At 45.2% G+C, this 26,145-nt stretch overlaps 1 protein-coding gene and 1 non-coding gene across 11 annotated transcripts in view; both read right to left on the bottom strand.

The window, feature by feature from the left end:
- The window catches only part of ASAP1 (ArfGAP with SH3 domain, ankyrin repeat and PH domain 1), a 333,908-nt gene that overhangs the window by 155,121 nt on the left and 152,642 nt on the right, over window positions 1–26,145 (bottom strand). For 4 of the 10 annotated variants that reach the window (XM_042254098.2, XM_060393356.1, XM_060393351.1 and 1 more), the window contains exon 4: window positions 2,262–2,431. The exons of the other annotated variants lie outside the window; for them this stretch is intronic. In XM_042254098.2, coding sequence (XP_042110032.1) covers window positions 2,262–2,431 — 170 coding nt within the window. The remainder of the gene's footprint in view (window positions 1–2,261; window positions 2,432–26,145) is intronic. 10 annotated transcript variants of the gene reach the window in all.
- On the bottom strand, window positions 14,218–14,289 carry TRNAC-GCA (transfer RNA cysteine (anticodon GCA)). Its single transcript has one exon. It is a non-coding gene; the product is annotated as a tRNA-Cys (tRNA).

The raw sequence follows: 26,145 nt of genomic DNA, 5'->3' as shown, positions 1-26,145 counted from the left end.
TCTCCATCAGCAATGGCAAGAGATCCAGCAAGATGCTAACTTTCATCGAAAACGAGGGAGAAACAGTACACACTCTCAGTAATTTCCTTGTTGCCTTGAAAACTGTACATTTAAAAAATTAGTAGAATATTGTGTTTCAAGAGCTCCTGTCTGGGGCCAAGAAGAAAACTGTAATCATAGCAATTACCTTGTGAACCTCTAATTTCTGTTGTAGTTCTAAAGTTCGGAGGAGCATACCCACCCACAAGCACCATGGCTCTTTCATCTTGAAGCAATTTCAGCTCCATTCTTAGGAAAATAATAATTATAGGTACAACAAGGTATTTAAAGACCAAAAAAAAAAAAAAATCATGAAAACACCATTTTTCATGTTATGACATAATGAGAGTTCATTAAAAGACTTAAAACTTAGACTGCAAACGAGTTTCCTGAGTCATGTCTTTTCAGGATCCTGAGAATTTATCAGGAACCTACCTCATAAAAGAACAAGAGTTTTCACTGGTGAACAGATTAAGAACCACGGAGTTACTGAGCCTTTTAAATTCCTACCAGTTCTGAGGTTCTATAATGACCTACTAAGCCATGGGCCTGGGTCTTGACCCAGTGATTCAAGATATGCTGGTGCTGATTTAGTCATATAGGCTTTGTTGTTGTTCAGTCACTCAGTCGTGTCCGACTCTTTGCGACCCCATGGACTGCAGCACTCCAGGATTCCCTGTCCTTCACTATCTCCCAGAGCTTGCTCAGACTCATGTCCATTGAGTCAGTGATGCCATCCAACCATCTCAGCCTCTGTTGTCCCCTTCTCCTCCCGCCTTCAATCTTTCCCAGCATCAGGGTCTTTTAGGCTTAATTACATAATTTTATCTAAAGTGGAGACTGCTGACTAGGTGCTTGGAAACATGGTGGTTAAGAGGACAGAATTTCAAGCCAGATGGCCTGGAGTCAAATTCTAGCTCCACTACTTACTGACTATATGATCTGGGCCAGTTACTCAATCCAGGTGTGCCTCATTTTCCCCACTGGTGATCCACCTTGCACAGTTACGTGGATTGAGTACTTACTGACTATATGATCTGGGCCAGTTACTCAATCCAGGTGTGCCTCAGTGTCTGCACCGGTGATCCACCTTGCAGAGTTACGAGGATTGAGTAACCATGTAGATGAAGTGTTCAGAACGGTGCTTGGAGCAGAAGCAATATCAACAAATGATAGCTAGAATTTGTAAGTGTGGATACTTGGGTTTATTTTTTCTAAGGTTCCTAAGAGATATGTAGTTAGCAAGCATAATTTTTACACTGCTGGCAGTGCTACTATAGAAACTTCCCTGGTGTTCAGTGGTAAAGAATCTTCCTGTCAATAATGCAGGAGACACGGTTACAATCCCTGATCCGGGAAGATCCCACATGCCAAGGCGCGACTAAGCTCGTGTGCCACACTACTGAGCCTGCGCTCCAGAGCCAGGGAGCTGCAATGAGAGAAACCACCGCAATGAGAAGCCCATGTTCTGCACCTAGAGCGAGCCCCTGCTTGCCGCCACTTGAGAAAAGCCCGAGCAGCAACAAAGATCCAGCACAGCCAAAAATAAACTTTATTTTTAAAAAAAGGAGGAAAAGAAAAGGGAGAAGCTGATGTAAAACCTTCCACGTAGGCCATTTCTTTGGATCGGTGACCTCCCTACAACGCACACAGGAGAGTCCACTTTGGTATGGGAGGAAAAACAGAACTCTCGTACTATTTTATGTTAGATAATTATACAGTATTAGTACAAAAGAGTATGTACAGATGTATATACACATACATGCATATGGCATGCATGCATTAAAATGTTTTACAAATGAGATGCACAGAAGTTTGGAAAACGCTGCTCTGTTAACGGACATGAAGATTTTACTTCTCTTAAGTAGGAACTGTGGGGAAACGAGGAGTCAGGACGACCGTGTGGCCCAGGGCTGTCTGCTGTCTGCACATGGAGAGAAGACAGCGTTCAATGCTTAAAAGGACGTTGCCAGAAATGCCGGTGGGTTTCTCACAAGTAGGGTCAATCAATCTAATAACTTAGCTTAGAACTTGGAGGGGCAGCAATGGGTACTAGTTTGATTTCAAAATAAAAGAATACCCTTTTACCTAGTTTCTTGTCACTCTTACTATCTTGCATCTGCTTTCTCCAGCTGCCCAAATATTATCACAGTCTCTCCTAAGGGAATGAATGAAGGCTCGGGGAGAGCCTAGATAGACTAGGGGAATTTTTCTAAACTCACCTGGGTAATAAAAGGAGTCTTAAAACTCAAGTCTCTCAAATCAGAATACAGTGTTAAAAAATGATTCTGTTCACAAGTGTTCTGTATATTTACTGCCAAAAGTGCTCGAAAGTGGATGCTGCTTCTTGGTCTTTTGCTTCCTACCACAAGGCACTCAGGAAAAAGGTTTACTGGCAAAGAAAAAAAAAAAAAAAACCATCAGAAAAATCTGCTTTTGTTTTTAATGTAATACTGAGTAAACTGGAAATACAAATTCAAAACTTTAATTCTGAAACTCTAAAACACTATTTTCTGTTTTCTTGACTTGCCATCGTTATTCACGTTTTATGATTTCTATGTAACTAATCGACATTGCATACAACTTGTATTCTGCTTTTTTCACTTAATACTATATATACTGCAAATACTGCTGCTTATTTTTCTTGCACAAGCACAGCCATTACTACTTCGGCATTCCATCACTCTCACATATCATCTACATATCACGTATCATCTACGCATTGCTCTTGTTGAAAGCCAACTTAATGGCTGGCTTTTTCACTTTTTGTAAATAAAGGTATTTAAGACTTAATGTTCCAGCATGGCTGTCAAATAATCAAGTTGTTTTTAATAAGGATAATTTTAAGTTGTGTATGTTTTAAACATGCTCATGAAGTACTAGCAGGCACTAATGATATCTTTAAGTATCTGAATAATTCTCATGCCCCCAAGGCACAACACTCAGAAAAGGTCTTTAAGTTTCTGACTTCTAAAAAGCTGTCACATACCAGAAATGTCATAAAGATCTAACTAATCCTCTTGCAAATTATAAATGAGTGCAATTTAGGATAGTGGTTAACTCAAAAAGCACAGGCCTCTTAAAAGGGGGCAGCGGCTAATGTGGAATGCTCCCCATTCTAAACACCCTCGCCCTCCTCCACGCTGCCACCAGTAACTGTTTAAGTCACCCTTTCAAATAAAGCTCCCTCCGAATGGCCAGTTCGGATGGAAGTCTTATTATTAGGAGAATGTGCACAGATCCCAGGACCCGCTGATTCAATACCCTTTGAAGAAAACAAGGCTGAGGTAACATAATTTGCTCTGAACTATAAATGGATATTATGCTCCACTGGCAGCTGTTTCCATAAAGGTAAATCTTTCTGTTTATGGGAGTTGAAGTTTTCTATAAATCAAACCTTTGATATTAAACCTTACTCCCTCAAAGATGTACACATTAACATTTCAGAGACGCTTTCCTCAACAGGCCTCCAGTCTTCTTGTTACCTTCATCGGAGAGTCCTTTTGTAATGTAAATGACACCCTCCCACACTCACAACCAGCTTATCTGAAATGAAGAAGCATCTATGGAACATTTGGAAAACAACTTCAATCTCCAGGCTACGAATGCGTTAGCTTGACAAACATCTGGTGGGAACAAAATCCCAGAGTCGGGGAATACAGAGACGGTCCCTGACCTCAGAGATCGTGAAGGATTACTCCAATCATGTTTATTAGGTAGCTGGATGTAAAATGTTTTGAACCATGAATGCTTCCCTATAATATAACATTTGGGGATAAGTACGCCACCGCAAAAATGTATTTACCCAGAAGCGAAGTATGTAGTAAATTTTAGAAAATGTTTAAGGAAAAAATATAGCTTAAAGCCAGGAATGCAAAAAAAAAAAAAACAACATTCACTCTCCTTGATAAATACGTATCGAAGCTTTTATTAAATCCCATTTCACGGACTGAGTTATCTTGTAAAAGGAGAGGACAACTTCCCTTGAATGATTCTTTAATATGCTGCTGGGAATCAACTTAGAGGGATACTAATGGTTTAAGAAGTGGTTTCCATTTCAAATACCAACATTAAAAAAAACACACACACACAAGAAACTGGAGTGCTAAGGCTCTAAGAAAGCATCAGCTTATCATCAGTAATTTCATAAAAACGAAGATGTTTTCCAAATGTCTGTGCTGATTGTTTGGGAAAGCAACATGTTCAAAGGCCACTTCTTGGGGAGCCTGAGTGATCCCAGGGCAGTAACTATAATGGGCCCCCTCAATCCTTTTTAAATACATTCTGGCTGCGATCGTGACCCTTAGTACAGTGCAGAGTGGCGTTTTACTATCTAAGTGCTCTAGAGATCCTCCAAATGACTTCACTTCTAGAAACTGAACAAACAGCGCCCTTCTTATACAATGACGAGGTGTGCCATCAACTCACAAGTGGTCCAGCCCAGGCCCCCTCACACCACAACACTGACAAACAGCTCAGCTGGCGTCTCACACAGACCAGCTTTGGGGGAACAGTACTTCAGGACGAATATTTATTTCATTCCATGAGCTTTTGTTTGCCGGGTAGAAGTGTGGAGAAACACATGGTTTTAGAGCTTTCATATAGTTAGAATATGCTTAAATCAGAGAACTACTCACTTAGATCAGCATTTCCCAAAAGTCATGCCCAACTAGTCCAACCAAAGCTCTGAGAAAGGGGGAGACTGGTTCAAAACTGGGAAAGGAGTATGTCAAGGCTATACATCGCCATCCTGCTTATTTAACTTATATGCAGAGTACATCATGCAAAATGCTGGGCTGGATGAATCATAAGCTGGCATCAAGACTGCTGGGAGAAATATAAAAAACCTCAGATGATACCATTGCAGAAAGTGAAGAGGAAGTAAAGCGCCTCTTGATGAGTGTGAAAGAGAGTGATAAAGCCGGCTTGAAGCTCAACATTAAAAAAACTAACATCACGGCATCCAGTCCCATCACTTCATAGCAAGTAGATGGAAACAATGCAAACAGTGACAGATTTTATTTTTTTAGGATCCAAAATCACTGTGGACAGTGACTGCAGCCATGAAATTAAAAGACACTTGCTCCTTGGAAAGACAGCTATGACAAACCTAAACAGTACATTAAAAAGCAGAGACATCACTTTGCTGAGAAAAGGTCTATCTAGTCAAAGTTATGGTTTTTTTCCAGCAGTCATGTGCAGATGTGAGAACTGGACCATAAAGATGGCTGAGTGTCAAAGAATTGAAGCTTTCCAATTGTGGTGTTGGAGAAGACTCTTGAGAGTCCCTTGGACTGCAAGGAGCTCAAACCAATCAATCCTAATGGAAATCCACTCTTAATATTCATTGGAAGGACTGATGCTGAAGCTCCAATACTTTGGCCACCTGACACAAAGAGCCGACTCACTGGAAAAAGACCCTGATGCTGGGGAACATTTGAAGGCAAAAGGAGAAGGGGGCGGCAGAGGATGAGATGGTTAGGTAGTATCACCAATGCTATGGAATGAATTTGAGCAAACTCCGAGAGATAGTGGAGGACAGGGGAGCCTAAAGGGCTGTATTCATGGGGTCACGGAGTTGGGCATGACTACGAGACACAACAGCAACAACAGCAACAGCCAGCAGGTCTGGGAAATGCTCCACACTATACCCTCTTTTGAAGATCCAAAGAGCATGGATCTATTATATGTTTGTGAGCTTCCTGTTTCTTTAACTTTGGTTAATACAGGATTCCCCAAACTCACTGACCTCACAAAAACACACTTCCTGCCACTGTCCATTCAGAATTAGTTCTCCACATGATACACTTTGGGCTACACACACTTGGACCATAATATTTGAAGGGAAAAAAAAAAATCTGTTCTAATTTATATCAGAGAAAGCAAATAGGTAGCTCAGAGTCTAAATTCAACTTGCAAAATATCATTTGTAAACTTCTGAATATAGCTTCCACACATTTTTAAAAGTTCAGTTCAGTCACTCAGTCATGTCCGACTCTGTGACCCCATGGACTGCAGCACGCCAGGCTTCCCTGTTCATCACCAACTCCTGGAACTTACTCAAACTCATGTCCATCGAGCCAGTGATGCCACAGAATTGGTTTTAAAACCTGGGAGATTTAAGATAAAAATTCAGAAGTCCAACTTCCCTATAAAATGCCTTGGTGGAGCTGAAGGCCCCTTTCCCCAGGAATGCCCACCAGGAGGAGGGCCAATCTACAGTCTCCAGCTGCCACTGAATCACCAGGTCTGTGCCAGTCACGCAGGCCTGGCCCCAGTTTCACGAAAGGTCCTATGAATCTGACCCCTGTTCTGGGCAATGGCTCCATGAGGAAGGCATCAGGGCACGCTTGGGATGCAGGAAGTGAAGGTCACTGCTGACCTGCCCATCCCGCCAGTCCACCTCCCTTACGAAGGCTTGCCAAGGACGATGCCTGTTTATACCCACTGCCTTGGCATAACAAGTAACAGAGCCACCCTCACCCTCGTCTCGTTCTGGATAAGGACACAGCCACCAGAGCTGTGAAGTCCTCCCAGACACTCACCTCCACGTCCTCAAGTCCCACAGATGCATTTTACCACTTGAGTCTATCCTTCAGTACTTCCCAATTGCTTCAAGTGAGCCTTATAGAAATCAGACTGGCATCAGAGGCCAGGTGAGTTGGGTCTGATTCCGGGCCCTGACGCTGAATGGCTTTGTTGCATATAGACAAGTCCTCTAATGCCTCTCGATTCAGACCCGCATCACCCTATTTCAGAGTTCACGGGAAGATCAGGGATGCAGCAAGTGCTTGATAAACAGCAGGGGTTCAATAACTAGTACTTTTAGTTCTGAGAATATAACTCCCTGGAATTATGTCATTCGAATCCAGTGGTTTTGGGTTTTCATGGCAGATACTATACATAATACATGATTGCTGACTGATCTGATTTTTTCCTCAAAAAAAGAAAAAGCATCAAGAACTGCCATTTTGCCAATTCTCATGTTTCTTTAATTTTGCCAATTTGGGGTTAAGTGATACGCGAACACTTTCCTTATTTGTCCCCATCAATTTAAAAAATAAATTCCGGAAGGGCATCTGTCCATTTACTTATGGAAAAATTTTTTAAAAAAATGTTTTGAAGGCTAGGAGGAAGAAGAAGAAAGAAAAAAATTCTCCCCACAGAGTATGGTTCACAAAATTCATGACCTGAGGTGATTTAAGAACTAACAATTTGCCTGTAATTTAGAGAAATGAAGTGATGACTCATGCACTAAGATGAACTGGCTTTTTCTTTTTTTTTCTCCTCTATGCCTTGGGATTACTAAATATCAGAAAACTTTCCCTGGGGATTTTCCCCCAAGTCTTTATTTGTTCCCAAAGAGCTTCAAACATTCTCCTGTTTTCCACTCCTTTTAAATTTGTCTTCTTTCAATCCAGCTAATAACTGAAGCCATTTCTCACGAGTTCTCACCATAGAAAGAAAATCTCAAAGCGGACGCTTAAATGTTTAAAATTCATTTTCAGCCCTTGCCAGACCTCTTTTGTGAGACAACATGGGGATTGCCCTGGATGCGAGGCCTCCCCTGCCCTCTGGACTTTTCGAGTCTGACACTAATATTCAAGAAGCAGACGGGGCAAAGCAAAATGAGAGAGAGCAGGGCTCAGATCCAGAAAGTGCCTCTTTTGGGCTGGCTATGACTATACAAAAATTTTCAAGCAAAATTAGCATAAATTAGAAGTGCTGTTTTTAAAGTCGAACCTAACGAACCATCATTATCTTGTCATGCTCACTTGCTAATTAGCGATGCCACACTGCCTCACATCACGTTTTAGTTTCTTACAATGGACAGGGACGGGGAAGCGGGCTGGGACGTATTTGCATTACCACGTCTTTACCTGAGAAACATATGGAAGGCTGGATTACAGCTGAGTGCAGCAGAGCTCACACAGGGTAAGAGTTCCAAGATAAGTGAATTGCATGTATTCAGCTACTTCTTGGGTGGGGCTTAAGAAATATTAAGGCTTTCAAATTAATTGCATTTATCTCTTAGCCATCGGCTCTACTATAAAACACCTTAACTAGTGATTCTGCTCGAATGAACAGAGTATACTGAAAGGAAAATGTGTGACTGTCGACGTGTTGGCCACAAACATAGAATCTTCCTAAGAAATTCTCAAGAGTATTCCTGCCTTTATGCCTCTTTCTCCTAGTTAATGACAAACCAGCATAAAATCAACCCTTCTTCCAGGAGGTAAGCTTGAGAAAGAGGCGTAGACGGGTGAGATGCCTGAGAAATCCTGGGATAGGGTTCTATGCCAGCAGTGGGGGCTGGGGTAGATTTGGAGGATCCTGGAGCATCTCTGATTGTATGGGAAAAAACTGCCAAGAAAACCTATACTTTGGTCTGAATCAGAGGCTGGTAACTCCTCAGGCAGAAGTACCTAAGGTGCCCATATATTAATAGTTGATGTGGAGTAAGACTCTCTGATACACAATAAAATCTCAAAGGTTCACGTAAACGGTGTTACGCGGAGGTGGCCAGGGGACCTCGGGTGGGGAGACGCTGGAGTGGGCATGATTATAGTCAGGGCATTGCCTTCTCTTCCGCTTTCATATTTTTTCCATTCTTTCTTAGTTCCAGGACTACTCATAGTTGACTCCCAGCAACTGTCACAATTCTTACTATTGTGTACATATAGCAAATAACTGCGGAATGAATAAATAAATATGGTTACCAGGCATAACAGGAAAAGACAAACGCATCTGACAGTTACTGCAAAAACATAAAAGACTGTACACTCCAAAAATGAAAGTAACTGTTAGATACGGACAATATAAACTTTGCATACTTCTTCATTAGCTAACAATCACCATGTGATTAAAACAAAATGCATGTCATAGACTGTCATGTTCCCAGTGTTGCTTTAAGTGAAAAAAAGTCCATGTAGGATCACAGATAGGGTACAGAAGGTTTATTCACTGTCCACTTCAGTAAACATTTGGGATGAAAATTAATACTTTATTAAATATGAAGAAAGTAGTCTTTGAATGTGCGTTGGAATTCTGAGCTTCTTAAATCCTTTCAACTGATATTTAGACTGTAAGAACGCCTCTTTTCCCATGATCCTTGTTGAGATAAAGACAATCACAAAATTTTGAAAATATTTATACAAAAGGCTCCACTGCAATTCCCCCAAATAGCTCTAGGAGAACAGACCTCAAAATACAAGTCTATCTTCAGATGTATTATTAAATACTTCACATTTTTAACTTTTGCAGAATGATAAACAGAGAGGCCTGTTCCATGACCCCAAAAGCCAGGATTTCCTTGAATGACACGTTGATGAAAAATGCAAACCAGTGGGAGTCTTGACTCATTGTAGAGTCTGTTACATTCCAACCAAAGGCCTGTCTTGTGTCAAGAGGGAAGAAATAGCTCCTGAAACCAAAAGTTATCGTTAACCTTTGCCTTGAAAATATTTCCGTTTCTGTGTAACACGGAAACAGAAAATGATTCTCAAAAATACTGAACACGTTTATTAACATGGCACTGAGTTGGTATATAGCGTCTGACTACATGTGATCACAACTACCTTCAAAGAGCCCCAACTCAAAGATCAGCAAAGACACAGCCAGGTTCCATGGCAAGGGACCACACTTTTCTTCTAGCCAGCACTAACTAGGCCAGGGAAGGTAGCTTGACCAAGGGCTTCCCAGGAACTGACGATGTGGCTGGAGAGAAGACAGATGAGCTGGACTAGTCAGAGCTGACCCCCTAAGGAACTTGCAAAAGGGAAAAGGTGACAGAGGAGAAGCCATGGTGGACCGGGCACAGGCACCTTAATGAAGAAACACAGACTCCAACTAAGCAGCAGGTAACAGAGATACAAAGACACAGAAAGCAGGAGCAAGTCCAGACCAGGAGGAGAAGGAAAGCACAGACGCAATAAAGGAGACATGGCAGAGAGCTCGAGAGGTGGTCTGGAACTAACGCTGCCCCCCATCACTACTTCTGAGTAAGTTTAAATGAGCCTCTGCTCTTTCGAGAGCCCAATGGAAATGAAGCTCTCTGTTCTTTCTCTCGGAACAACCCCACCAAGTGAGGAGTATTAACCTCTATAGGCCACGGAGTGGTTAAACTGCAAGATCAGAGAATCAAGTTCAGCAGTGTTTTGCTCCAGTTCCTTGAGTGTATTCCCCAAGCTCTAGGCATCCTGGAAGAATAATTACCCATTTTGAGTGCTAGGAACCAGGCACATAGAGACACTAGGTAAAAATCATCAATCTTTTTTTTTTTTAAACAGCCTAGGAAAACAGGCATTCGTCATTATCTCACAGGTGAGAAAGCTGAGGTTCAGAGAGGCCAAGCGGCTTATCTGCAGTCACACAGGCCAGAAAGAGCAGTCCCGTGATCCCACTCATGTTGCAGACACTGACAACTGGGAGATTCTGGGCCTTGCTGAAACTGGTGAGAAGAGGAAAACCAGCCATGACTGCAAAAAGCAGAGGGCTCTTAGTCACGACGTGACAGGTGTAGAGGTGAACAGACGGACAAACACGCTCAAGGGCTCCCCCAGCTGTGGGGAGAGGAGACGATGAGACAGGAGGGCGACCGGGCTGGGCTGACCCTCAGGGCAAACCGAATCAGGGATGCTGGCCAAGCTGCATGATTAAATGACAGAAGCTCTTACTAAACGGTGAGAGCAAAGTGCTGATGCTTTATCTCATAGGCTGGCTACTTCTACCTTTCACCCGGCAGGAGACGCTGCAGGGTCTACCAAACTCGTGATCACCCCGCCCCGCCAGGGAGACACAGTTCTCAAGCCAGCCAGGCCCTCTCAGCTCCTCAGTGGGCCAAAGCAATGCTGCCCGGGGCCCCTGCACTGGCTGGTAAAAGACCAGCAAGACGCGGTGAAATGGGCAGAAAACCCCCTTTGATCTCCCTGCCTATGCAGTGGCTCCCTATTCTTTTTTTAGCCAGGGCATGTGGTATTTTAGTTCCCCGACCAGGGATCAAACCTGTGCCCCCTGCGTGGGAGCATGAAGTCCTGGACCTCCAGGGAAGTCCCCAGTGTCTCTCTTTGCAGAGCTGGCAAACAATGGTTGTCTCAACCACTTTAAAAAAGAACTATAATAACTGTATTCCTGAATTGCTATCAGCTATTCATACACACCAGTATTTCCTTTCATGCAGGAACTGATTAAGTGCTTAGTATGTGCTAAGCCATGTGCTTGGGCCTCCCTGTGAGTACAAATGAGAGGGAAAATCCTTGTTTGTCTGAAGCTTATGTAGTACTGTGTACCAACTAGACTTAGACAGAAATGTATATGAAGGGAAATATTCTATTGAAATGAAAAAAAAAAAAATTTTTTTTTTTTAAAGAAAGGGTAGAAACACACCGGGCGGTGACAATGCCGGAGCAGCAGGAGTGAGCCGTAAGCGGTGTGAGGTGGTCGCCATGCTCAAACGGCTCCAGAAGCCCTGCAGGGAGGTCGGGAGGGAGGTCCCGGACAGGGCGGTGTCTCCTGGCTTTGATGAGCCAGTGTTCTCCAGGCATCAGGGGAAAGATGTTTTAACAAGGGGGGTGAGCAGGGGCAAGGAGAAGTGACATGGACCAGAATCCCTGGTGTGCAAGGGGAGTATTAAAAGACGAGGGGCTCTTTCAAAGAATATGACGGCTTCTCTGGTGGCTCAGATGGTAAAGAATCCACTTGCAATGCAGGAGACTTGGGTTGAATCCCAGGGTCTGGAAGATTTCCTGGAGAAGGGAATGGCAACCCACTCCGGGATTCTTGCCTGGAGAAGTCTATGGACAGAGGAGCCTGGCGGGCTACAGTCCATGGGGTCCCAAAGAGTCAGACAGGACTGAGTGACTTAACACACTTCAAGGAAAATTGTGACTGGGGCCAAAGAGCTGACCCTTTCTCAAGGCCACATAAAGCCACAGGCGGCTTTCAGTACGATCTGTGACGGGGCCGAGTCTTGTTTCCTTCAGGGCACCCCAGAGCACCCAGCACCGGGTGACTGACAGGAGATGACCCGAAACATTTCTGGAAGTGAACGATCAAGTAAGGCATCCGAATTTGGGAGGGAGATCCCCTGACTCTCCCCAACGCAAAATAGGAAAGCAAAGGAGGCCTTTTGACAGCCTATAGTAAAAATGAGAGAGAGAGAGAGAAAAAAAAAAGATGTTATGAACAATAGACAGATGTGAAAAAATACTAAACAGATCCTCCAAAAATTAAAAAAAAAATTTAACAAGGGAATGATTAAACATATACCAGTAAGAGAATTAGTGAACTGGAAGATACGTCTGATGAAGTTATCCTAAGAAGGTACACACAAAAACGTATTAATAGGATATTAATTTTTAAAAAGACAATGTATTAATAGGATATTAAGAGACATGGAAGATAGAATGGGAAGGCCCAATGCTAATCTAATAAAGTTCCAGAAGGAGAGAATAGTGGGAAAGAGTGGAGAGATCAATGTGATATTCTGAAAAGCTCAAAGAAATACGGTTGTTAGCTTTCCGAAACGTCATCTCTTATCAACCATTGCTTAAGCACATCCTACAGGTACCAAGAACAAAGGGAGCCACTATTAGGACACAAAACAAGTACAGCCAGCCGCCGGCACATATTCTGTTTGACCAAGCCGTTGTTAAGCCAGTGGAGACCACAGAATCTATTGCTAAACCAACGCCTACGTTAACCCTAGTATCAGCTCCTAGGGCTCACTGGAATTCAGTGAGAAAAAGAGTTAATAAGAGCGACAGTGTTGAAGTAATTCATGGACCTTGAAGAACTGGGAAATAAAAGGTGTGTTACATGATACTAACAGCTAAGACTTACTGAGCACTTAGTCTATACAAGACACTGTGCTGAGCACTTTCGATGGAGGACCTGATTAAACTCCCATGATAACCTACGGGATGGGGATGCTTAGATGATGACAACAGTTTACAGATGAGCAAGGCTGAGCGCCCTGCCCAGAGTCACACTGCAGCTAAAGGGGAGCTGGAAGTCAAACCCAGACCGTCTAATTCCAGAGCTGGGTAATGAACCGTTCTCATGTCTAGGCAGAACCCCCTCTCCTTTGATAAAAGATCTCATCTGCAACTATTAAATGAATAACATGTTGAAGGCACTCCCCTATCCCATCCTTACAAAAACAGTGAGGTCAGGCTGGAACCGCCTATGCCCTTTGGATAGGACACATTTCCTTCATAAGAGCAGTGATATTAGCGATGACCAGTACATTTTTTCCTTGGGAAAGCCTCCTCCTAAGGGGTCAGCTAGAGGGGAGGGTGGGAGAGGCCTTCTCTCTAGGGAGAAACTTGGGAAGAAGCTGATAGAGTCTTTTTTCCAAAAACCATAACGCATCTTTGTAGCTATATGACAGTTTGACAAAGCAACATGGCAGTGCAAGATCCCAAAGATGGTGCCCGTGCCTTCTGCCCAAGGATCTCACTTCTGGGAAAGCTCCCCAAGGAGCTCACTCAATGGGGAAAAGAGGCTAATGACTCGAGTGGACCACTGCATACATGGTCTCTGCCCAAAGGCAGGCACAGAGATTTTAGTAAATTAAGGAACATCTCTATGATGCCATCGGAGAAGGCAATGGCACCCCACTCCAGTACTCTTGCCTGGAAAACCCCATGGACGGAGGAGCCTGGTGGGCTGCAGTCCATGCGGTCACACAGAGTTGGACACGACTGAAGCGATTTACCAGCAGCAGAAGCATATGATGCCACAGATGAAAGACAGAGGATGAGATGGTTGGATGGCTTCGCTGACTCAATGGACAAACTCTGGGAGAGTTGAGCAAACTTTGGGAGATGGTGAAGGACAGGGAAGCCTGGTGGTCGGGTAGTCCATGGGGTCGCTAAGAGTCGGACGCAACTGAGCGACTAAACAATGACAACAAATATGATGGTACTATTATGGGGCCCTTAAACTAAAAGAGATGGCAATACTTCAGAACAGTGTGTGTGCCATTACAGTTTCATAAGTAAAACAGCAAGATTCAAAGCTGCAAGTGTTTGAAGCAACGTGGCAGTGGGTGTGCAGTCACTAAGTCGTGTCCGGCTCTGGTGATCCCGGGGACTGTAGCCCGCCAGGCTCCTCTGTCCACGGGATTCTCCAGGCAAGAATACTGGAGTGGGTTGCCATTCCCTTCTCTATGAGATCTTCCCAACCCAGGGATCGAACCCAGATCTTCTGCATTGCAGGCAGATACTCTTACCGCTGAGCCACCTGGGAAGCCCTTAAAACAATGTATGAAGCAACAAAGACTGAATAGCAATAACCAAAAACTGTTAGGTTAGGGTGGTGGAATGGTGGGGGATCATTACTCTCCAAGTATTTTTTAATGTGTCATTGTTCCAGCGTATACTATTTGGGGGAGGCATTCAAGTGTCTTGATAATGTTCCAAGTCAATAATCCTTTGCACTCTCCACAAAATTATACTACCGTTCGTTAAACTAAGGATTTTCCACTGAGGCACCCCTACTCCCCACGGTTTTGCCAATGTTAGCTTCCGTTACACAGGACAAGAGCAATATCGGGTTAGCGCTTATGATTCAGGAAACCTGAGGGAGGGGGACGGCATGGAGAAGGGACGGTCAGAGGCACTCAGACCGCTAACAAAAAAAGCACTGTGGCTCATACATAACACCATTATTGGCCTCCGTGAGGCATTATCGGTCCAATAATACATTTCTGTTTCAGACTGTTTAAAAAAGTGTACTTGAAACCAGAGCAGGCCTTGAATTTCAAACACACAGAACTAAAGGAATGCCGCAGAGGGAGAATTAAGGTCAGCTGAACTTTTGTCTGGGATGCATTCTTCAGACTCGGGAAAGAGGCAGAGTTGGGTTTAGCTGTGGACGATTTGAAAGTAAGATCTGAGGTTTTCAGAATTACCCACACAGCAGGAGTTAGAAAGCTCGGTGCAGATTTCTGCGATATGGCTCCCCAATAAAACAGCCATTGTGTGACCCGAGTGTACCTCTAGCTGCAAGGAAGTAGACAACAAACTGTTAACAGTACGTCCTGGGAATACAGGTAGTGACAAGTTCCACAGGCTGTTTACACTTGCTCGGAGGGTCAACAGCAGGAAAGATAGAAATGTCAGACACGCCACACTGAAGCTTAGGTAATACGTGCCATCCCCTATTACGGCAAGATGTTGGCTTCGTGTAGAACGTATAAGTTTTTGACAACTGGGCATGACTGGCTCTCTCCTCCTCGTACACCAGGGAAATCTACTTGCTGGCTGAAGCCAGGTCTCCACCCAGAGGGTGTGTGGCAGCCTCAGGGTCACCGTCAGTTAAGTCAACCGTCTTGATACTAGAGGCAGGGGCTGCTGGCTCTAAGACCTCTGCATCCATGTGGGGGAAGGGCTAGTTTTAATTGCTGCCCTCATCTGGTCTCCAGATTAGTAAGTAGGCCAAGTGTGAGTTTCAAGTACCTAAGAATCACCATATTTGGCAGGCATTACTGCAAAGTAAAAGAAGCTATCAGAAATCTAGAACAAAAGGCCTAAATTAAGTCACTCCGCTATTTGGACCTATGTTTCCCCTCCAATAACAAACTTTTTTTTTTTTAATCTAAGGATCAAACTAAATTCATTTCATAACACAGAATGCATTGTGTTCTGCAGTTTGACTAGCATATTTCTATCAAGTTCCTTGCATTCTCGATGGGCCTGATTCACACATTCACTCAGTCCCATCTTTGCTTTCTAACAGAATCGGCTCTGTACGTAAAAAGGAAGGAAATAAATTCTCTTGTTAAAAATGTTAACTGGGTAACTCGTTGTACAAAGTTCTTATACACTGAATGCTTTTCACTTTGATGAATGTTTGCTTAATGTGGGTAAAAATATTCTTTCAACTCAAACACAGATGATGACATAAAAATTAAACAGACTGGCCAGATCTTCACCCTCATATTGTTTTGGGAGAAGACAATTTGGTTCTAACCTCCTAACAATCTGAATTTTGGGGGGAAAAAACACAAAACAACCACTTTTCAAAACATAGAGGTACCTTAGGAAGGTAATTTTTGTCCTACTTGCTAGGGAAGAAAATAACACTTAAAGAGGGGCTACAGACTTTTCTCCAGGGTCTCTACCTTTAAAATCCATTTTCCTGGTCTGCTCAAATAGCTTCTCCTATAACCTTTGCCTAGGAGTCATTTATCTCATGGTTTCAGATGAGTCACCAACACAGAAAGCAAGTGCTCAACAATGTGCTTGGTCAAACAAATCGCTGTCTCCTCCATAGACACCCATCCCCTGGGCAGCGGTTTGGCAATCACGCTGACCGCCGGGAGGATCTGCTCTTTCTTGTCCCAGAGGCACCCTTGCCGGTCAGCAGAGCTGGCTGTGGGCAGCTCACTCTTGCCCTGTGTGGGTAACATATCTCCCTCATTCCCCAGCTTCTCATTTGTCCGGTCAGGGTGGGGCTGCTCTGAAGACTTATTCAGGAGTATCCACTGCCAGCATACCCAGTGCTAAGGGAGGCAGTTCATCCGGGATGCAACTTCAGACTCACTCTGCTCTTTTAAAAAAAAATACAAGTTATCACAATGTGCTTTGAAGACACTGTTCTCTTGTATGGCACAGAACTCCAAGGTATTTGTTCTTCTTTGCCAGGAAATTTTACCCCACAGCGTTTTGGTCAAAAGAATACTTAACCACCTCAAGTAGAAGTAAAGGGCACCCAAACCAGTAACATTCCTTCCAATGCTATGTGCAGAGCTCAGATGTTATCCACCTAACTTCAGATTTTAGCTTCCAACCCATCTACCAACCCACATCTGCATATTTCTTGCTCGTCTCTTTTTGAATCCTTCATAAATATGATAAGAGCCACAAGTTTTAAAAATGGAACTGAACAAGCTATACACTATTAGGTTGGTCACTCGCTGAGCTAAACTTGCTCATTATTAAGATTTCATGTTCTCAGGGAATGAGCCCCCGGGTCTCACTTTCATGTGATTATACCCACTCCTGAATTACTAAAGTTATCATTCTCCTGCCTCCTGTTTACAAATCTGTGCTACTTTTGAGTTCCAGGCTTTTCCCACTTTCTTATTTATAAATGCGTAAAACCTTGGTGGGAATAAACACTGCATGACTTTAGATAGGAAGAGGGGGAAAAAGTTAAGAATTACTAAGTTACTAATACGTCAGAGGAGTAAGGGGCTTCCCAGGTGGCACTAGTGATAAAGAACCCGTCTGCCAATGCAGGAGACTCAGGAGATGCGGGTTCAATTCCTGGGTCAGGAAGACTCCTGGAGGAGGGCACAGCAACCCACTCCAGTATTCTTGCCTGGAGAATCTCATGGACAGAGGAGCCTGGGGGGTCTATGGGGTCACAAAGAGTCAGACACGACTGAAGCGACTTAGCAGCAGCAGATGAGTTGATCCTTAATTATCCAATTATTTGAGGTCTAACTTTTCATTGTTTCTCATGTCGTCCATGGCTTGTTTTGATTGGCCTGCAGTAGGTACATGCTTGAGTGTTTTGGAATGGCCTTATTCTCATATGGTTTATTAGGCAACTACTTGATTTATTTCAGAAAAAGACAACAATAAAAACAAAGACTTCTCCTCCCAAGGCACAGATTCAGACCTTTGGTCACACAATGGTCTGTGTTAGAAAGCCTTAGAGTTGATTTCCACACAAGGATTCATATTCAGCCAAGATCTATTAAACTCACCACCCTCTTCTTACCCTCAATCCTATGACAAGCGCTCTACATGAACATTCAATCCCTAAATAGTCCCTCCTATGAAGTATTCACGCTCAATTTGTTTTACGGTAAAGAAATGGAATTAGAAAAATTAATGTGGTAAAAGTCATCTTAAATTAAAATACCACTTTTCCACTTGTCTTCTTGGCCTATTTTTTTTTTTCCTCCAGCATTCAGAAACTGCAGCTAAATTATGGTGCCCACTTCTATAGCAAATCAGCTTGTGTTTCAACAATGTACACATTTTAGAAGGCGCATCGTGAAACCTTTGATACCAGAGGGATGTAAAGACAGAACTGAAATAATGGTACTACATCACGCCATTACTTAAAATCATGTACACAGACGGGGGGCAGGGTCGGGAAGGGGAGAAAACATTCCTAGGCCAGAGTTCTAAAAACTGGTTCCCCAAACTGAAATGTTTTAGCACATCTCTGATCTTACTACCTTACATGAAATGAATGATGTCAAGGCAAAAAACAGTAGGCAAGCAAAAGAGATCTGCACAAACACTAAAGGAACCCCCATACTCTAAAAGGATAAATTAGAAGAGAGGGAACTGAGCAGCCTTTTCTTTGAAAATGTGCAATTTTCAAGTTTTGAGAGATATCAGATGAAAACGCATTTACTGCATGTTCCTGAGGCACGCTTTGGATCTGCTCCTTCAAATTGTTCTCTACCTGAGGAATATTATTACACACAGCTGGAGTGGACCCAGTTTTGTTTCTTTTGTAACAAGCAGGATACAAAATCCTAGGGCCAGAAAGAAAAACTCATTACAGTGAAGTTTTAAAATGTGCTGGAAGTGAAAAAAACTCAGAAGGGAGAAATACTATCATTTCTCTTTAGAATATTGTAAATAGCTGATGGCATGTTTTTCCTAAGATCTTTGTTTTGCTGGATCCCTGCATATGTAAGTGGAAAGTGAGAAACGCTTTTTTTTTTTTTAATATGCTGAGCTCAGTGCTGGTGCCGAGCGAAAGGCATGCAAAGGGTCACTTCTGCAATTAAGCTCAAAAAAAGGATGAGCTAAAGGAGAAAGATACAATCCTACCACCGACTCACCAGCAGGATCAGTATCTAGTTTCTGGAAAAGAGGGAAGTTCACTTAACTCCTGTAACCTTCATGCATCTATTTAAAATTAATACAGAGGTCTATATTTTAAATCTCTTTCCTTTTTGAAGAAGGGGGGAAACATCAAAAGTGATTTAAAACCTTGAAATTCAAAGGCACCTGCCTCTCCAGATTTGGCACCCCAGAAGAAGCAGGGACAGAGTAGGGGAGAGGAGGGCAGGGGACTTCACGGGGAGGACTGCCCATGTTCAGAACACTGGTTTAGCATCTACATCACCTGGGGAAACTGGCTGCAAACGGGAAGCCTGGCTCTTGGCACCAGGCGCTTGGACCAAGAAGGAGCAGACAGGACCTCGGAGTGTGCTTCCTCGCCAGCACCCTGGGGATCCTGATGGAGGCTGTCCACGACCACACCTAGACAAAACTCTGCAGTCACACCTGAGACGTCAATCTCAGGAGGACGAGAGAGTGGTTTTCACTGGGCTGTGGTGGTCCTCAGGTGCACTGTTAAAGATTCCCACATGATTCCAGTACCCAGCTAGGGTTGAGCAGGAGGCGTGTGGATGAAACCTATTGATCCCGCCTGCTGTGACCACAAAGCTCATTATTCTCACCCCCAAGACTTGCTCAAAATCCCCAGAACCCTGCAGAGGATGAAGGAGTTGGGGGACGCCCCCCAGAGCCCAGGCCTTAGAGTGAAGAGCTTTGAGTTCTAATCTTGGCTCAGCCACTAACTGGCTCTGAGGTCTCCGAGTTGTCTCTTACAGGACCACTACTGTATCAAACCCACTTAATAGCCTCATCACAGGCTTTGATCTATTTTGGTCCTCAGTTTCCCCATCTGTAAAAGGGAAATGTTTGTAGTAAGATCCCTTGAGGGTACAAAATTCTGTAATTCGCAATACCTTAAGCATGATCAACTGTTTTTTTTTTTCTCACGCTAAAGCCTGCATGTTTGTACCGCTTCCCCTGCGGGAAGAACCACACCAAACGGCAGGGCTCGAGATGATCCCAGGATGACAGACTGTGTTACCAGGAGGAGGGCGACCACGGCAGGGAAGGGGGGCCTGGCTGGTATCTTCTGAGTACTTTTCAGAGAGGCCAAGTCTTCACTTATACTGTACATGGGAGCATTTTATTCTGGGGGGCAGTCATGCAGAAATGGAGAGGTTATATTCTTTTCATTGCTAGAGAGAAGATAATAGCTGGCTGATAGAGAACCAGGCTGAAGAGTAGGGAGCCGAGGTTTCTGGTCTGAACCCTCGAACTGTATCCATCTCTCAATCTATCTTGGACCATCATTTACCCAAATATCCTAAATGGAAAAGAGAAAAAGGGACACTTAATCCCCCAACCTGTGCCCAATAGTATAATTTGATAGGGCAACGTCTCTTTATTCTACTTTCTAGCATTCATTGTCAGGGATGTACCTTAGGCATTAAGACCTGACGAGATATGATTTCATTCAAGTCTGATCAATAAAAGCCCATCTCCTCGGGAACAAGAGGAGTGAATGGCAAGGTATAGCCGGGCCTCGGTATCAGCAGGCTCTGCATCAGAGGACACAGGGGTCCAAGACTGCTACTCGAGCATCTGTGGGTTTGGGGATCCTGGTGGGGGCTGTCTGGGAACCACCACCCCTGTGCCGAGTACTGAGGGGCGACTGCACCTCCTTTTCGCAGCAGAGTACTGGGCACAGAGCAGACACGTGCACTGATGTGACCGCAGGAGCCACGTGCTTCCTCAAGCTTCTTCAATGCTGCCAGCACAGGACCTGACTGGTTGGAGCGACCACTCCTGTCATGCTAACCCCCTCCACCCACACTTGCAGGGGGAACTGAAGAATGAGTCTGGCTCACTACCCATAACCTGGGACAGAGACCGCTGGGTGAGGGAGCACAGGCTCGTAAGACTACTCACAGCCCTGTCTGTGACTGTGGAGCTGGTGGGTGAGGCAGGTTTCACAGACTCTGTCCGTCTCCCCTACCTGGGTCTGTGAAGCAGGAAGGGACATCCATCCTTATCACCTTGAGGCTTTAGAGAGAAATCAAGAGGGCACACAAAGCACTCACAAGACAGGCAACGGATGGCCGCTCCCTCTTTCCCAAGAGCTCTGAAACCACCGCCAGGAGGTTTCCAAGGAAGGGGTTATCTTCCTGGCTCCAGCAGAAGGAAATAAATGGGTGAACAATTCAGGGCCATGGAAGGCTTTCTGCAGGTCATCCATGGCTGCAGAAAGCCCACTAACTCACTTATCAAAGATTCCTGGAAGGCGGCAGTAATGGCTTTGGGCGGCTACCCACTTAGGCACATTCAGACTGATGACCGCAGGGTCAATACCGCTCTCTCAGTTACAGCCCCCTGAGAACCTCCGGGCCTGCGAAAGCTCTCCTCCTGGCCAGCACAGGAGCTGAAAAGCACTTCCAAACAGGGGAACGCACAGAGCTGAGAGCTTGCTCTCAGAAGTAAAAGGCTTACTAAAGCAGCCTTATCAGAGACCAAAGGGACCTATTTTGTTTGCTCTTTTTGTTCTAACTTTGCAATGGAAAGGGCTCCTGGAAACGGTTTATATTCCTCACGAAGACTAGAACAGCAGACCTGGAAAAGGGCACAGGCACTAACTAACAAGCCAGAAGCAACAGAAGCCTCACTGCAGAAGTAAATGTCCTGACAATGTCTGGGCCTCGGCAGAGCCGCCAAGGACACAAGATGTGAAGACAGAGTGATCAAGGGAAGAGAGGCGAGCTTCTCTGAAGGAAAGCAGGTGAGGAAGACTCAGACCCAGGACCTTCCATGAACCAATGGATGCTCTGCACTGAAAAAAAGATACAGAAAGAACCCCGAGGGCCTGGCTTCCAGGTCTGGTGTTGCTGAGATTAACAAGGTATGGTGCCCCCAGGCACAGCAAACCCCTAGAGCCAGCTCATTTGTTTAAATTTAAAAAAGAAAAAACAATGGGAGGGAGGGGATGAAAGGGTACCAACGTCCAGTTTTAAGACAGGTTCTGGAGATTTAAGGTCCAGCAAGGTGTCTACAGTTGATAACACTGTACTGTCTATTTGAAAGTTTCTAAGACAATAGATAGACTTTAAAGGTTCTCAGTTCAGTTCAGTCGCTCAGTTGTGTCCGACTCTTTGCGACCCCATGAATCGCAGCACGCCAGGCCTCCCTGTCCATCACCAGCTCCCGGAGTTCACTCAGACTCACGTCCATCGAGTCAGTGATGCCATCCAGACATCTCATCCTCTGTCATCCCCTTCTCCTCCTGCCTCCAATTCCTCCCAGCATCAGAGTCTTTTCCAATGAGTCAACTCTTCACATGAGGTGGCCAAAGTACTGCAGTTTCAGCTTCAGCATCACTCCCTCCAAAGAAATCCCAGGGTTGATCTCCTTCAGAATGGACTGGTTGGATCTCCTTAGAGTCCAAGGGACTCTCACCACACAACTATAATTCTGTGAGATGGTGAATGTACCAGCTAACCTTACTGAGGTAAGCCCCCTGAAATATATACATATACAAAATCACTATGCTGTCCACCTAAACTTAAATAATGTTATAAGTCAATTCCATCTCAATAAAGCGGAGGACAAAAAAGTCATAGACAAGAGGGGTGTGTGTGGCACATTACTGCTCCAGTTTTAACAATATTTGTGTTAGTTTAAAAAGTGATTCCGTGTACATTCCACTTTACTAGCCCGTTTTATAAAGGAGGAAGGTGAGCCCCAGTAAGGTTCAATGACTCGCCCCCAATCACACTGCTGACAGGTGGCTGGGCTGGGGCTGGAACTCATAATAACTCTTGATTCAAATTCCAATTTTTTTTTTTTTTTTTGTCTTACACCCAATCGTGCCTTACAAAGGCAAGTCTGCTAGGACATCCACGGTCTGTGTAACCAGCAGGTCCTCTGAGGAAGAAGGAGCCGCAGGAGTGGCCTTATGGGTGGGTCTTCCGTGAACAGGAGCCCAGCTGCGGCTCTGAATCTCTGCTGTGAACACCCGACCTAAATTCTCACCAAACAGGGAGAGCTGTGAATTGCAGGCTCAACCTGAACTGAGAAAAATAAAGAATACGGCACCCAGTCATGTGACCTGAAATAGGAAACACACGCACTCACAAAGAAGCTCTGCGGCTGCAGGAGGCAGAAGACCAGTCGAGCGGAGGCACTGGCTGGAGCAGAGAATGTGGAGGGCGGTTCTCTGACGATGCCGGGAGCACCCGCGGCAGGGAGGGAACCTGAGGGCCCGCGGGCCCTGCCCGCTGCCAGAGGAGGAGAGTGCCAGGCGGAGGCGCACCCTCCCAGTTTCTGCAAGGGCACCTTGGCTCTCTCTGGGAGACCCTGCCCTGCATCCTAGGCCCGGCCCCCGCCCACATGCGAATCCCCGGTGAGTGCTTTTAATCACACACACCTGGGCCCTGGGTCGGACCTTCCAGAATCTCTGAGAGGGAAGGTTACAACAGGTGCTCCAGCAGAGGGCCACAGGCCATGAAAGTGAAAGCCGCTCAGTCGTGTCTGACTCTTTGCAACCCCATGGACTATACAGTCCAGGGAATTCTCCAGGCCAGAACACTGGAGTGGGTAGCCGTTCCCTTCTCCAGGGGATCTTCCCAACCCAGGGATCAAACCCAGGTCTCCCGAATTGCGGGCAGATTCTTCACCAGCTGAGCCACAAGGGAAGCCCAAGCATACTGGAGTGGGTAGCCTATCCCTTCTCCAGGGGATCTTCCTGACCCAAGAACTGAACCGGAGTCTCCTGCTTTGCAGGCGGATTCTTTTACCAGCTGAGCTACCAGGGAAGCCCTCCACACTAGGCCATAGTGTCTAGAATAACACTGAGGAGGGGGCTTCCCTGGGGGCTCGGTGGTAAAGAATCCACTTGCCAATGCAGGACACACAGGTGGCATCCCTGGTCCGAGAAGATTCCAGAGGCCCAGGAGCAGCTGAGCCCGGAGTGCCACGACCACTGAGCCTGTGCTCTAGAGCCCGAAGCCCCTGCCCCGGAGCCGGCGCCGGTGCCAGGAGAAGCCACTGCAGTGAGAGGCCTGTGGACCAGCACTGGAGGAAAAGCCCGCTTAGCAGTGAAGACCCAGCACAGCCAGAAACAAAGGCTGAGGAGGAGAAAGCAGGGGTGAAACAGGGCTGGGGGCAGGAGGGCCTGAACCTCTGTCTCACCTGGTCTGGCCGTTCACCTCCTCGGCACTCCCTTGCTATAACCGCTTTGCCACAAGGATGCAAGAAATGAGTGAGACGACTTCCAGAGGCAACAGAAAAACAGCAGGGAACTCCTTGGCGGTCCAGGGGTTAGGACCCGATGCTTTCACTGCCAGGGTATGGGCTCGACCCTTGATCAGGGAACTAAGATCCCACAGGCTGCCTGGCATGGCTCCTCACTGCCCCTCCCCCCAAAAAAACTCCCCCCCCCCCAAAAAAATAACCCGCCAATGACCCTAAGCCACGCCAACTCTCCATGTCCAATGAGTTTAAAACAAAAAAGATCCAACAGCTACAGCTGAGTTGAAGTGAAAGAACCAGAAAACTCATTACAATGCAACAAAAACAAGTTCAAAATATCAATTCCATTTTTGCCACATGGAAAAAAAATGTTTGGACAACCCCATCTTGTTAGTCCAACAACAACAAAAAAAGACACAAACAGAAAGTAAGCAGCATGACACTCGGTGTTCTCATGACAGATATCTGAGACGAGGGTCACAGCGCTCAGAATCCACCGGCCAAGATAGAGAGTCTGAAGGGTGAGCATGAAAGAAGGGCAGATACAGAAAGTTCTGTATCTGTATCTGAACAGCAAATGCTTTAGCGAACATCGCAAACAGGCAGCCATTAGCTCCAATTTGGGAATGAGTTCTGTGAGATTTCTCACAGGAGTTTCTGCATGTGTCTCCACATCAGGCAATCGTCGTGTCTGCTGCCTGAGACCTGAGTGGGCCCGTTGGCAGGGCGGTACCCAGACTGCCCGGAACCAACAGGCAGAGACCGGGAAGGACAGGTGGGAAGCCCGCCCCGCTGGGCGGAGCTCAGAAAGGCGAAGAAACGCGCTCTTAGCAACAAGAGCGAGAAATCTTGAGCAGACTGCTTCTCAGAGAGGTGCCAAGAGAAGAGAACGCGTGAGTGTGTGGGAAACCCCACCCCCCACCCACACAAATAAAAGGGCCAGGTTAACACGTGTAAATCAGCACCAACGTCCTAAGACTGCATGCCCGCAGGGTTTGAAGGAGCGGGTCCTTAGGGAAGAAGCACAGTTAAGTAATTACTAGGCAGAGTGACGCATGTTGGCCACTGCGCTCACACAGGCATTTCCAAGAGCATTTTCTCAACCCAGGTCTTTAGGACGGATCTAACCACCGAGAGCTGTAGTCACATCCCACATTCTATACGTATTTTATTATTTTAGAGGGTATGGCAGATAGAAGCCACCATTCCTGTGCTAAATGGAAAAGGAAAACAGGGCCCTCGCCAAAAAACAAACTGAATTTTTTTGCTGACATCAACAATGTGAGGGGACAAACAAAGAAATAAACCAGAGACTTGTTGGCTTCTGTTTCATTAGAAACACATGAAGACAGTTATCTGCCAATGAGAAAATATTCCTCTTTCTTTGCAAGTCTTCCATGCAAATCAATGTTTCTTTTTCCTTCTTTTGTTTTTTCTTTCTCTTTTCTTGAATACGTACCATCCGGTCTTGTAGCTCGGGAACACACTTATCAGATCAAGACACATGACAGAAGAGATGAGCGATAAAGGACAAAAATATCCCCAACAATTCCTAGGATATTTGATCCATATGTATCAAATATCTGTGTTAAACTACACAGGGTGGGAACGCAAAAGAGTCAGCCATTGCTTTTGGGTCCGCCAGCATCCTCTCACTTAGCTCAGTCCCAAGCTGGGGACAGCACTAGAACTCAAACCCACGTCTTTTATTGCTGTTGTTTAGGCACTAAGTTGTGTCCAACTCTTTACCACCCCGTGGACTGCAGCACGCCAGGCTTCCCTGTCCTTCACTATCTCCCGGACCTTGCCCAAACTCATGTTCTTTGAGTCGGTGATGCCACCCAACCACTTCATCCTCTGTTGCCCCCTTCTCCTCTTGCCCTCAATCTTTCCCAGCATTGGAGTCTTTTCCAATGAGTCAGCTCTTTTCACCAGGCTCTTTTATCTCATACTTTAAAGTCTCTTCATAAAAGCCCCCACAATCAGCCTTTGGCATGTTTACAAAAGCCTTTCCTCCCCCATTAGTTGATTCAAAATAACCCTCTGA

This window comes from Ovis aries, chromosome 9, assembly GCF_016772045.2.
Source record: "Ovis aries strain OAR_USU_Benz2616 breed Rambouillet chromosome 9, ARS-UI_Ramb_v3.0, whole genome shotgun sequence".
Classification (NCBI taxonomy): Eukaryota; Metazoa; Chordata; class Mammalia; order Artiodactyla; family Bovidae; genus Ovis; species Ovis aries.
This window is presented reverse-complemented; position numbering and strand designations above follow the sequence as displayed.